The sequence below is a fragment of the Sylvia atricapilla genome, chromosome 14, assembly GCF_009819655.1.
Source record: "Sylvia atricapilla isolate bSylAtr1 chromosome 14, bSylAtr1.pri, whole genome shotgun sequence".
In the NCBI taxonomy this organism is placed as follows: Eukaryota; Metazoa; Chordata; class Aves; order Passeriformes; family Sylviidae; genus Sylvia; species Sylvia atricapilla.
The window spans coordinates 10632127-10646402 of NC_089153.1; the positions used below are offsets into that span (position 1 = coordinate 10632127).

A 14276-nucleotide genomic window follows, 5' to 3' on the forward strand; every position below is an offset into this window, starting at 1 on the left:
GAACAAATTATACTTTAGAGGAGACATGAACACTCATTACTATTAAAATAACTGTATGTACATCACAACACACTGAGTTCAGTGACACTGTAGTCTGAAAAGTTTGGTTTTGAGAATTCCATTTTGGTCATGCAGATTACAAAAATAAAAGAACATCTGTGTTTTAAGAAAACTACCACATTTTTACTTTATTAAATGCTGAAAGCAAATTAATTGCTCTTATTTTCTATTTCTCACAGGTGACATCAAAACAATCAAGCATTTGGTCCTGAACAGAAAGCCATTAACTTATTGAGATAATTTCAGACACAGGAACTTCAGAACTCAACTACAAACTAAGGAACAAGCAAAGCAAAGTTACTTTATTTCTACCTTCATGACCTTCCTAAAGCAACTGTGAAGTCACAAACTTATTCACATGCCAGCTTATTTCAGCTCAATTCTTCCTATGCACCTCTATGCAGACAAACTCACCCAGGGCTCAAAAAATCATTAAATGCCTTTAAACACCTAAGCAAGGCTTTATCAACAAATCTCTTGTTACTAGGAGCTGTACTAGAAACAGATTTATATTGCAAGAGTCTAGAAGTCACAGTGTCTTTAATGCCACCAAATACAGATCTGCACTTTTCTGTATTCCATGGTACACCCTGGCATTACTGCCCCTTCCCGACCTGTGCTTATTACAGGATCCTCTCCAATGTCACCTGCGGGTCACAAGCTCTCACTCCCAAGAGACCAGGGGTCAGAGGGGAGCAGGTGCTACCTCCTCAAGCCACCAGAGAGCATGGCTGAACAGGTGACAATCTTCTGAGGGTGACACTAGGCAGCCTACACCCCAATCCACATCTGATTTTTGGGATCAGCTCTTTGTTCTAGCAGACATGAGTCCTACAAGGATTATTGCACACAGGTAACACACATTTCAGCATAGCAGTTCCCAAATTGTCAGATTTCACATACAAAGTCACTTTTTAAAAAACTCGTTCTAGTATCAACATATTCTGTCACAGCACGTAACATGAAAATACCATAAAGCTATAGCTGGTGCACAAACCTTTAGCTTCCTAAATCAAATGACAAGACACATCACAAAAGTGATTTAACCATTAACCATTTCTCTGCAAGCCAGGCTGTTCCTTAATAAGGTTAAGGCAACTCACTACTGCAAGGGACTAAATCATACCCCCAAACTAACACACTACCTACAACTCTGCTGCTCATTTCAGCTAAAAACAAGAAAATTGTGCTTTGAATGAAGTTCAAAGATGACTGTCCAACATGGTTGTAAAGTGCAAAGGTACAGAAAAAAACTTCAATCCCAGTGAGCTGAAAAAACACCTGAAGCTGTGCAGGGACAAGAGCTGGCACTTGCACTGTTTTACAAACTCAAGACTCTGAAACTTGGCTTACAACAATGTATAAGAGATGCTGGTGTACAACAGTGATCAACAGGCTTTTGAGATAGAAAAATTACAATATAATTACAAACAGCAAGTTATTTGGAACCTATTTATAGAAGTTCAGCTAAGCCAAAAAGAACCAGTCTCTCTATAAGAGCCAATAAATGACCACAATCAGGAGGAAACTCAGCTCTTAGTTTAAATCCTGATGATACCAAGAGGTTGTCCTGTTTGTTTAAGCTTACAAAGGCAATTAAGGTGATGCAGTTTCACTTCTAATAGCAACAAGCTCGTTTCAATTTAAATCATCAAGTTAGATTGATAACAAATAGTAACAATACCTAGAAATTTCATGCAAAATCCTTCAGCCCAGAAGCACCAAGCCCTACACATTCAACTTTTCACTGGAATCAGTGGGAATTATATGCCTAGTATCTTATGTATCTGGAGGAAAGCAAAAAGCAGCTTTTATGATGCAGTCCCATGAAACATTATAGCATTCTAAGAGCTTAGAAACCTGAAGTAAAAAAAAGTCGTACTTTTTAAATGCATGCCCCACATCATACATACTCTCACTCAAGAATATAAGGAATTCAAATATTTTATTTGATATCCATAAACCCATAAACGTTGCTATTCTATATTTCTATGCAGGAAGGCAGTTTTCCCCTAAAACATTATGCTTTTTAATAAACAACAAACTTTTAATTCTATTGCGTGAAAGGGCTACAAATATACATTTTTTTAATCAAGCAGACTACACAGATTTTTTGCTTTACAACTGGCACCTATGTTCCTGGTACACTTGCTGGCTCACTTCTTAGAGCTCTTTGCCCACAGTTTAGAACACCACTTTCTGAAATATGGGCAACTACAATTATTATTTTTTTAAATGATGTGCTGAGGCAGGTATTATAAAATCCATTCCTTTTTTGCCCCCCCACACCCGATCAGTAGTCAGGGAACCCCATCTTTATTCACACACAGCTGTCACTGCATTCTACACCAGTCATCTAGTGGCATAAAATAACTTTCCCAAATTTGTTAGCAGGAAGCCAGTTTTACTCCTGCGTTGAGGAAGCCCAGAGCACGGGGCTGCCATCCTGACAGCAGATGGAGCTGCGAGAGTTCTCAGGGAACTTTAAGGAAGGACAATAGTTCCGAGTGAAATCTGTTAACCCGCGGCTAGGAAAACAAGTATGCCTTTAACAGAAGGCATAAATGTCGACCCTTTCCTGGAAGGAATCACACACAGACAAACCAAGGACTTGAAAACTAAACAGTAAGAAATTCTGAACATTTTATATGAATGAAGCACATGCTTAACACAAACTATTTCTTCAAAACTACACAGTACATACGTTGATGGAAAAGTCCTATAGAAAAAAAATTGACCAACCATGTCAGCACGTCAAACTGCCTAGTACAAGATGGTGGATGCACACAAACTGCCAAAGTGAGAACGAGTATTGAAAAAACAGACCACATCCACGGATTACTACTTCAAAAATTTCTCTGTCGAGTGCATGAAAGCCACTAGCAAAAAAGTCAGTTAGGACCTTTACTGGCAACAAAATATTTACTACTCTAAGTACACAGAGATTTCAAAGCAGAGGAACACTTGCTTCAAACCTAGAAAAGCCTTAAAACCGTACGGAATTGATCCTAGGAAAAAAAATAGACGTGTAAAGGTCAATGAACACAATGATTTATTTAAAAAATAAAAAACGTAAAAACCATTTTTCCTCCTTTACAGAAATGTTAAAAGTCAGTCATGAGATCCGAGTAGCTTTTGTAGAAAAAAACGTAGTATCCAGGCATCGAGTCCTTACAACAAAGGAGCTTCCCCCCAACCCTCCCCAGTTTTTACTCCAGATCAGCAAGACACTTCCCACCCCGCACCCCCCAAAAAACAAATTAAAACAAGACATTTTTTCGTTGCTAGTATAAAAACGACCAAGGTCCAAGTAATAATAAAAAAATAGAGTCCATCAATGACTGTAACACAAAATATGTGTATGTGGGGCCCAGTCCATCTTCAGAGAGAAAGAAGTGGCACAGGCAGCAGAGGCGACCCTCAGGGGGCATTTAGGAGCCGCTCCCACAGCAGGGAGGCATTTAAAAGGAGCTGCCCTTCGGCGAATGAGGGGAAAAACCATTTAGAAGCTGCCCCGTCTCGAAGGGAGGGCTCTCCACGCCCCCCCCTCAATGGGTATGGGCGCTGCAGCTCAGAAAGAGCCGCCCCCGTAGCCTCCCCCACCATAGCCTCCTCTGTACGGTCCACTGTTACTGCGGCCCCCCCAGTTGCCGCCCCCTCCTCCACCTCCTCCGCCGCTCTTCATGGGGCCGTAGGAGGACTGATGCTGGCTGTAGCTGCCGAACCCGCCGTACCCGTTGCCGTAGTCGCCGCCTCCCCCTCCGCCGCCGCCTCCGTAGGAACCGCTGCCATAGGAGCCGTACCCGCCGCCTCCTCCCCCGCCGTAGCCGCCGTAGCTGTTGTAGCCGCCTCCTCCTTTAGAAAGCCCGTTGTGATCCCGGTTGCCGGAGCCGCCGCCGCCCCGGCCCCTTCCTCCTCCTCTGCCTCCCCGGGAGGGCCTGGAAGAGCCGCCGCCTCCCCCGCCCGCCTGGATGTCCTCCTTGGGCACGGCCTTCTTGACCTCCACTCGGTGGCCCTGGATCGGATGGAACTTGACCACGGCCGCCTTATCGGCGGCGTCGTGGTTCTGAAAGTAGACGAAACCGAAGCCGCGCTTTTTCCCGCTCTGTTTGTCGGCGATGATCTCGGCCTTCTCCACGGGGCCGAACTGGCTGAAGTGCTGCACCAGGTCCCCTTCGCCTACGTCCCCTTTGAGGCCGCCCACGAAGAGCTTCTTCACCTTCGCGTGAGCGCCGGGCTTGGCCGAGTCCTCCCGGGACACGGCCCGCTTCAGCTCCACCGCGTTCCCGTCCACCGCGTGGGGGGACGCGGCCATGGCGGCGTCCGCCTCCTCCACCGCCGAGTAGGTGACGAAGCCGAAGCATCGGGAGCGCTTGGTCTGCGGGTTGAGCACGACCACGCAGTCGGTGAGGGTGCCGTAGGCCGCGAAGTGCTCCCGCAGCCCGGCCTCCGTGGTCTGCACGTTCAGCCCACCGATGAACAGCTTGCAAAGCTGCGAGTTCTCCATGCTACCGCCGGTGCCGCGCCTGGGCCTGGCGCCGAGACTCCTCCTCCTGTTCGGGGGCACCTCCAGAGGTTTTTTCCCCCCTTGCTCCGTCTTGCCGCTTCTTCCCCGTGCGAGCAACGCGACCTCGCGGCTGCGGCAGCCGCCGGCGGTGGCTCCCTCGGCGCGGCCCGGGGCCTCCGCTCCGCCTCACCTGACCGGCAGCACAGTCGGGGCGTCCCCGGAGCCGCCGCTCCCCCGGAAAGGCGGGCGGGGGTGGGGGCGAACACAGGCGCGCACAAAATGGCGGCAGCAGCTTCTCGGGAGCGCGGCCGGCGACTGGTGCCCACACAAAGGGGCCGCCGGGAGCTCCACCCCCCGAGCCTTCCCCCCCGGCCGACGCAGCCAATGAGAGCGGTGCGCCGGCGCCGCCCGCCATTCATCTTTAAGGAGCGTGGCTTCGGCCGCGATGGACGTGCGCAGAAACCAATGAAAGGGCGCGACCCCCGCAAAAGTCCCGGGGTTCGCTGACGACGGATGCGGCGGGTACCCAATAGAGGCGCGGGACGCATTCCGCGCGCGCCGGGCGGAGGGGCGGGGCACGCTGCGCCAATGCGACGGGCCCGCGGCCGGCAGCCAATGGGACGCCGCCTACGGCCCGGCGCGCGCTCCCTCCCCGTTGGCCCCGCCCCGCGGGGGCCGGGGCAGCGCGCGGGGGGCGGGGCGCGCGGGAGCGTTTGAAACGTGGGGACCGTTGGGCGCCCCCCGCGCGCGCCCCCAATGGCGGAGCCGCGCTCCCGCGCGAGGGGCCTCCCCTCAGAGCGCGTCAGGACCCCCGGCCGCCTTCCGGCCCAACCTCCGCTCCAGCACAGGGCACACGGCACCGGATCGCGTCCACACGGGTCTGGGCTGGCCCCGGTGGGGGAGACTCCACGTTCAGTCTGTCCCAGGACTCGCCACCACACTGTAAAGAAGTTCTTCCTCACGTTCAGGTGAAGCTTGCTGAGCATCTGTTTCTGCCGTTGTCTCGTGGTTGGCACCGTGAAGCGGAGCCTGGCCAGCCTCTTGGTACCGCCTCTTGGATCCGGACACTGCCGGCGCCCGGAGCGGCGGCACCCGCTGGGCACGGCCCGGCCGGGCTTCATCTCCGCCCGCCGTGTTCATTCCTCAGCCCTCGCCTTCCCCAGCCCGCTCATGACTCCGCTCTTCGCGGGTTTAACGCTCCACTCTGCCCTGTTCCTGTCTGCTCCCCGTCAGCGATGGTTCTTCCCTCATTTGTGTTCCCCTTCCCCTTGGCAGCCCGCTCCCGAGTGCCCGATCCCGGGACACCGAGCGGCTGGAGAAGCGAGGGGAGCTGGGGCAGAGTCTGGAGCACAGGTCTGCTGAGGGGCAGCCCTGGGGGCTCCGCCTGGGGATGAGGGGGCTCAGGGGGACCGTGGGCTCAATTCCCGGACAGGAGGGGACAGCTGGAGGGGTTCGGGCTCTGCTCCCGGGGCACAAGGGACGGGATGACCGGAACAGCCTCAGGTTGTGCCAGAGAAGGTTTTGATTGGATATCAGGGAAGAATTCATCACGGAAAACATTGTCTAGCCCTGGCACAAACTGCCCGGGGCAGTGGTGGAGTCACATCTCTGGGGGGATTTAAAAGACAGCGCAGACGGAGCACTTGGCCTCAGAGTTCAGTGCTGAATGAAGCATTGGATTCCATGATCTTGAAGGGCTTTTCCAACTTAAACTATTCTGTGATTATTTTTCACTCACTATTCCTGCTACTATTTCCTCCCCTGCTTCCCAGTCCTCTTTCCAACCCTGACACAGCCTATTCACCCTTAAGTCTCTCCTTAGCTCTGAAAAAGAGGTATTTTCTCAGAGAAATAATTAGATCTGTTCAAGAGTGTGCAAGGCCTGTGGAATGACAAATAGTGAGATAATTTTGCTTTTCTTTTCCTCTTTTATAGTACATTAAACATTGCCATCATGAAGACTGCAGCATTTCTTTCAACTTAAGTGAATTTTTCATTAGAAGATTTTTCATTTTTCAGTCTTAAACCTCAGTGACTGTATGTTAAAAATTACACAGGAGCTAAGAATGGCTGCAGTTTTGCATTAGGGAATGTAAGGATGTAGTTCCACCGTTTCCTGAACTGATCCTGCCATTTCCCATGTGCCAGCCTTGATGCTTCTGCAAACACACAGCGATCCACGAAAGAGAACTGAGACATGATAAATAGTTTTATCATGGTAAAAGACTTGGTTTTCAGCTGCCTAAGCTTTCTGAGACCGTTTTTACATGACCTGCTGGTACTGGCAGGAGGGAGGAAGCAGAACTGCAACACCCCCTGATACAGATCTAGTGAAAATGCTCCCTCGGAGACACAGACACAAGAGAAACATTGACTGAGCTGGAAGCTCGGTTAACCACAGCCCCAGAGGAAATCCTGAAAGGCTGAACATGCTTTTGTCTTAGAGGTTATGATTATCATTAACCAGTAGCATTGATACTTTCAATACACTAATCTGATTTTACTCAGATTGGATTTTTTTATGTTATAGCCAAGTCTATAGTAAGAGTAACCTATTAAATGCCTGTTTGGCAATCACAAGGAAAACTGTCACAGGTTTAGATCTATTTATCTCAATGCATGAACTGACACCGTCATTTCATCTAGTTTAAGAAAAGAGACTGTCCCATAATGCCACTGAAATATTTGTGGTTTTAAAATAGACAAACATATGCTACTGTATTAAATAAAAATATTCCAGAGGGTGTCTGCAAGCTGCACATAAATTACAGGAAAAACAAAACTATATTTTGCCTACTAATTATGAGAGCTGTATGGCTCTTCACAAGATAAATTAACATATGTCAGAAAATAATCAATGAGAGTTTTATAGACCCACAGTAATTAAAAGCAAAAAGGATAAAAAATTAAGAGGAGCTGATTATGGCCTCAACAGATAACAAAGAAAACAAAGCTTGTTTACAGCACACTTTCTCTCCCTGAAAGCAAGACTGACAAGTAGGCCAAGGAACAGATCAAAGAAAAGAGTCACAGCTTGTATCAGGAGGAGGAGATGAGGGTCTTTAAGATGTGAGTAAATCATCAGGAAAAATCAGCCACTGACTCAATTCAAATGTAGCCCAAATTCTTCCTCTTCATTTATACTTTTGACTAGTTGATTAATGAAAGGAAAACACCTTTAAGACACACACGCCCATGTCTTGGAGGTGGAAATGTCTCCTCTGAAAATGCACAAAGGCCAAGCTGCACCTTCCTTTCCCAGCTGTTGAAGCGCCCCGGTGTCTTTCACACCTTCGCTGAAAATCCCCTGGGAGTTCAGTCCCTCTGGCAGGGCTGAGGGCACTGCACACATCCGTGTGCCCGACACATCCCAGCAGCTCCGGGATGCAGCTTTCCCAGACAGCTGAACAGCAGCTTCTCCTGCAGATCCCACAGATCTTCATTCCTCCCAGGTCATCCGAGCTGCCTCGGAGACTCCGGCCAGACCTCTCCAATTCCTGTTACATTCATGCCTGCTGAGGCAGCCAGTCACCCGAGCTGAGCAGCAAATCACTTGTTACACACGTTCCAAGGAAGCAGGTGCCTTTCTATGCTCCTGGAATGTGCCTTTCCCTCAAGCTACGTGAGCCAGCGAGAGACACAGGTGCTGCCACAGAGTGCAGAACCAAAAGATGAGTCTCACTGTGTGTGAGATGTAAACCACAAACACTCCAGCAGCCACAGCAGCTTCCCCACCGATTTTTTTGACTGTTTTTTGCTGCAAACTAGTAAATGCATAATACCATCCTATGGATATAAAAATTCATAGGAAACTGTCATGCAAAAGAAATACATGCTTTTCACTTTCTGAAAAAGCCATTGCAGCATCACATTTTTTCCAATTCTGATAATAACCTATAGAACTAAAAAAAAAAAATAAAGCAGCTGAAGTTTCTAAAGTTTGGTGCTTTTTCAGATAAAAGCTCTACCTGTATCATTACCTAAAGGAAATGTATTTCTCAAACCAGAAACATTGGCCAAAAAATGTCAATTTAATTAAATGTCTTAAAATGAGACATTTTAATTAGTGTGTTAGGAAGAAGGAAAACCAAATCATTTTCATGCATACACCTTTCTAATTATTCAGAAGAAATCATACTGCCTAGAATCCACAGGAGGGCATTGCTGCTTAAGAGATTGAAAACCAGAGGCATCTGAGCAGTCCAACATGACTTTCTGTGTTACCATATATTCTTAGTAAAAGCTGGTGCAAAATAAATTATTAAGGAATTCTTTATATCAATTTTTGTCATTCAAGAAACATACCTTTGTCATGCTATTTAATGGGTCCAAACTGCCAAGATGTAAAAAGTATAATGAAGCTTTGGAAAAGAGCATGAAGGGCAATTGAAAAAACATTGTCAGAAGTAATTCTTAAGTTATAAATATTTTATCTAAACCTTCATATAAACATGAAGTCGTATCTTTTTAACTAGTTTACACATAGTTTTAATCTAGTTACATCTGTGGCTTCCACAGTCGGCAGGCATTGATTCTTTTTTTTAAGCAATTAAAGTATATCACTTGAATTTTTAGTGAGTTTAAGTATTATTTTTAGTATAGTGCAATGCTCTGGACTTAGGTTTGGTTTGACCTTTCAGCAGACAGGAAGCATTTTGAAGCTACAGGATTCCTTCATGCAGACTGTTCGCTGAATTAGTTTTACATTCACATTAAAGGCTGTAATAAAATCACCTTAGTACACACACATTTCACCCAGATTTTTCTAACTGTGTAGGTGGGAGCAGTTGGGAATACAAGGGACTCAACAGTAATTTCCCACGTCACTCTGAGATACACACACACAAAGGCAAAGATTTTTATTTTCATCATTTCAATGAGCTATTATTAGACTTTTGGAAGGCTCACTCTTACCCAAATCAACACCTCAGGCAGAGCGTAATTGGGAGACATTTTCTGTAAAAATGCAGCAGCACCAAGAGCATTCCCAGCCTGACACCTTGCTTTAATTCCAGGTGTAAAAACTACTGAAAGGTGTACAGCTGTCCTTGAGACAGCTCTTGCTTTTCTGGCAAAAGTTTCTCTTTCACTGTGTTCTGGTGCTTGCACTTTCATCTGCATAAACATCAAACCTAGATCTTGCTTTGGAGACTTTCATTAATTAGTACTGATCAGGAGAGGGTTTTTTGGTTGAAAAAGATTTAAAAATACTGAGAGGCAACTAGATGGACTTTTACCTCCTTAAAGTTTGAACATGACACACCCCAGGATAAAAATCTCTACCTTGTGTAAATTCAGATGGGAATGAAACACTACCTCTCTCTTCTATTTGCTTAATGCAAAACTAGATAACCTACAGATAAAAAGGTAACAGAATAACCCACAGGTACTATTTCTTCAGTAAGTAGTATCAAAGTTTATCTACTAAACAAAATCTTCCTGGAGCTCTTTCTAAAGGGAATGTGCTGAAGAAAGAAACACTCTTTGTGAAGGGTGAAGTGGAAAGTCAGAGAATCAAATTAGCATCCTTTTCTTTGGACTTAAGTTACCATTTTTCCTTAAACCCTGCCCTTCCTCCTCTTCCCTCTGAAGTTCAATTTCTCTTTTCCTCTTTCATCTTTTCACTCTTCTTTAATAATTCATTATTTCCTTTCTTCTCTTTCCTAAAATTTTATATAAAAGCTGGCCATAATTTGAAGTGATGGGATGAAAGCAAGGCAGCAAAATACAGTCTCAAAAGTCAAGATTCATGTGAAGGATCAAAGAATGTAACGATGCTGTAACAGATGTGAGAGGTGACAATTTTCACTGTATCTTAGTCTGAGACAGACCAGGATCCCAAGTTTTTGTTTGTTTTGGCAAACAAAGCAACAATCTCAGCCACACTCTGATCTTTTTCACCTGCAAATTTTTCATTATGTATATTCCAATTAAATTAAAATCTACTTGCTTTTAATTTTTTCCCCTTAGCTATTCCTAGACTCCAACTCTTTCTTATTCCACAGAAACTCTGTGGGGTGGGTTTGTGCTGCTTTTGCATGATTGATGTTAAACTTTGTTCGAACACTGCAGGAAGAGCTTATTTCAGTAAGTACCTGCCTGAAATTAGGTGAAAGACATCCATGCTATTCAAGAAATTTTAAAATTATGTAGTGTGAAGTAAGACTTTCTAGACAGAAAATAGCAATCTAGAATTCCTATTTTTAATCCAGAAAAATCAAAAGGCTTGGAACAGTTACAGTTTGAAACATGCTGGAAAATTGAAAACAGACAGATTAATGGAAAAACCTTTTGATTATTTAAATATTTCTTAATTAACAATTAGGACACTGAAAGATGCCATGCCATGATAACAGCAGGGTTTGGTGCTCACAGTATTGTTATAAAAAGACTCTAGAATGGGAAAAAACAAACTAGAGACACAAATTGTCATATTCACCCCAAATCTGTGAGCTATTGGAATAATTAATTTTTTGGCAGAAATGACTTTTGGTAAAAGGGAGTTGGAGAAGTTCTAGAAAGCTACAAGGAATTGAATCAGGGTCTGGAAAGTGGAATCTATTAAAAAATATGAATTTATGCATTCATACTCCTATTACAATTACTCACATATCTTATCTCTTTTTCAGTGAGAAAAGTAACTTGGTTGACCCCAAAAATTAAGATGCTAACCTTCCAGCCAGGGAGTGTATTCATCTCCATCTCAGCTCTATGCCAACTGAATAAGATCCAGAAATTAGCCAACAGTTCATGGCATGACATAATTTTAAAAATTAATATGTTATTATAAGTAACTAATTTATAGTTATATCAGATTTTTAAGCATTTTCATTTTAGGCATGAGCTAATTGAGAATCAAAACTGAGATCAGGCATCAAGGATATTGTAAAGGTGTCTTTTAGAGCTATGCAGTATAATGAGGTGAAACCTAAACTCCAGGTAGTGAATATGAATTATTTTGGTGACAGTTATTTCCAGTTAGGAAAAAAAACTCTGAGTCACGGAGCAGTGCTTCAACTTACACATGTACACCCAAGGAGAAAGAGTCCCAGTGCATACTTAGCTGTTGCTAGTTTGGTCACATTATCAGCTATTTACTGAGAATCCCTTACTAGGGTGTTGATCTCTCCACAGAACAGGAAAATGTGAGGGGACTGTGTTTTTCCTCCATCACAGCATATTATCTCACTTTCATGGCATTAACCAGCACATCCAACACTCACACGTGAGATTTCCAATTATTCCTGTTTATTTTTCTGTGCCTCTTTGAAGTGCTGTAAAGAACAGCATTCATTAGGAAGCAATAATCCAGGAGAGAGATTTGCAGGTGTTGGTTGACAAGAAGCTCAACATGAGCTAAGAACGTGTGTTTGCAGCCCAGAAATCTGACCTTGTCCTGGGCTACATCAAGAGCAGTGTGACCAGCAGGATGATGGAGGTGGTTCTCCCTCTCCACTCCACTCTTGTGAGACCCCACCTGCAGTGCTGCATCCAGCTCTGGAGCTCCCAGGTGAGAAGGATGTGGATCTGTTGGAGAGAGTCCAGATGAGGCCATCAGGGTGCTATGAGGGCTGGAGCAGCTCTGCTCTGGGGCCAGGCTGAGGGAGCTGGGAGTCAGCCTGACACGGGAAGGCTCCAGGGAGACCTCAGGATCCTTCCAGCACCTAAAGGGACTCCAAGAGAGCTGGAGAAGGACTGTGGACAAGGGTCTGGAATGACAGAACAAGAGAGAATGGCTTTGTAGTGACAGAGGGCAGGGTCAGGTGGAATTTCAGAAGAAATTCTTGCCTTGGGGATGATGAGTCATGGGAAGAAATTGCCCAGAGAAGCTGTGGCTGCCACATCCCTGGAAGTGTCCAGCGCCAGGCTGGATAGATCTGGGAACAGCCTTATCTCGTAGGAACTGGATGATCTTTATGGTGCCTTCCAACCCAAGGCAGTCTGTGATTCCATGACCCTTCAGAGATGTTACAGGTCTCTGAACCAGCTCTTGGCCAATCTGCTGTTAAAAAATTCCTTCACATGGGAAGCTGAGAAATTGTGCATCTCTACTAAATCTTGCTTTCTGAAGAAGGGGACTGCAACAGGCAGAAACAAGGAGTGCTGCACAATTACATAGGAGAAACAACTAAGCAGAAGCAATAACTTAGAACCATGAGCAAAGATTCCTGCTGGCCAAGGTCATGTAAATGCCAGGGCAAAAGGTGAAGTCAAAGGAGTTAAATGTTATTTTTTCACCAACAGTTTGTTGCCAATGCTACACAAGTTATTACAAACTTTAAGTTTAAAAACCTGTTATGGCACTTCACTCATCACTTAATACTGAGCAATTTAGAAATGACAAGACCATTGATAAAAAGTAAATACAATTCTGCTACCCATTAACCTTCTTTGCAAACAGATGCTCCAGCATTTGGCTGAAAAAATACACTGTGATTGCTCCTCCAGAGCCATGGGTCCCACTTAGCATACATACCTTTGACATCAGGATTAAACACACCAGGAGCAGCTACACCCACAAGCCTTTGATGCTGCATATGATCTAATTCACAACCGCACAATTAAATCCACATGAGGCAGCAGGTTGATTGGTTGTAAAACCAATGGATCGCATGTTAAAGACTCCCCTTTTTCCACAAATGAAGGACTGCATACAGAATTATATTAGAAACAGAGGCATGTGTAAATAAGCAACATGACCTTTGAAATTTATAAGTAGAATCAGAACATCTTTTAATTTTATTGACTTGTTTGCTTCATAATAGATCATGCATTTTTATGGCTTGTTCTGGTACTTATCTGTCACATTGCATGTTCAGGTCTCGATTAACTTCCTGGGGTTACAGTACAGCCAGAAGCAGAATTTCTAAAGTACTTTGGCAAAGCTTTGCTTTTATAGTAATTTTGACATAATCAAACCCAGCAAGTTCCAGAAATGCTTTAGAAAAATATATTCACATTGCTTGATTGCAGCATTTTTGGATAAAATTCCAGAATTCCCAGACCACACCTAGAATAAAAAGCGGTTTTACAGGGCGTTGTTAAGGCAGTCTTCCTAGCAGTCAGTTAGGCACTTGAATACCTAATCTAAGATTACCACAAATAGTTAAAAACCAGGACAAACACATCATGAATAGACTCAAATATATGAAAAGCAGGATGTTCGTCTGGCTGATCACAAAGGCTCCCTCCACCTCTTTTCTTCAAATACTATAGCATGACAACCAACAATATTTTAAGATTATTAGTTCTGAATTGCACTTCAGTACAGCATCAGTATTGCTCATCCCAAAAATCCTACTGCTTTTGAAAATCATTCTCTTAAAACCAGACTGAGTTACGTGAACCCAGGTAAAAATGCAAGAGTTTATACAGCAACTCACCAGATTGCAGGTCCTAAGAAATGCTGTTCCTTTCCCACCCCATAAATGTTCATTCTAAATATTTAGTGAATAAGCTGAATGCTTATTTTTATAAACATGTGACGACAAAGCATATGGACTCTTACTGAAAAAACAGTAATAAAAATTAAACCTCTTTTCACTATGTGCTAGTGCAGTGTGCCATGCCTTGCTTTTCAAGAATATGGTTTTTATCTGAGGAGTATAAGCTAAAACATCAATTTATAATGAAAATATGATTATCTTAATTGCAATAAAGCAGATGATACACTTAATAGGATGTGCATGCTCTTTCCAAGCAGCTTATT

General features: G+C 44.5%; 1 protein-coding gene across 1 annotated transcript; it reads right to left on the reverse strand.

The window, feature by feature from the left end:
* Nucleotides 1-3089: 3089 nt before the first annotated feature.
* Nucleotides 3090-4891, reverse strand: HNRNPA0 (heterogeneous nuclear ribonucleoprotein A0). The gene has a single exon (XM_066329064.1). The coding sequence runs from the start codon at nucleotides 4565-4567 to the stop codon at nucleotides 3632-3634; it is 936 nt and encodes a 311-aa protein (XP_066185161.1). The 5' UTR covers nucleotides 4568-4891; the 3' UTR covers nucleotides 3090-3631.
* Nucleotides 4892-14276: the final 9385 nt, after the last annotated feature.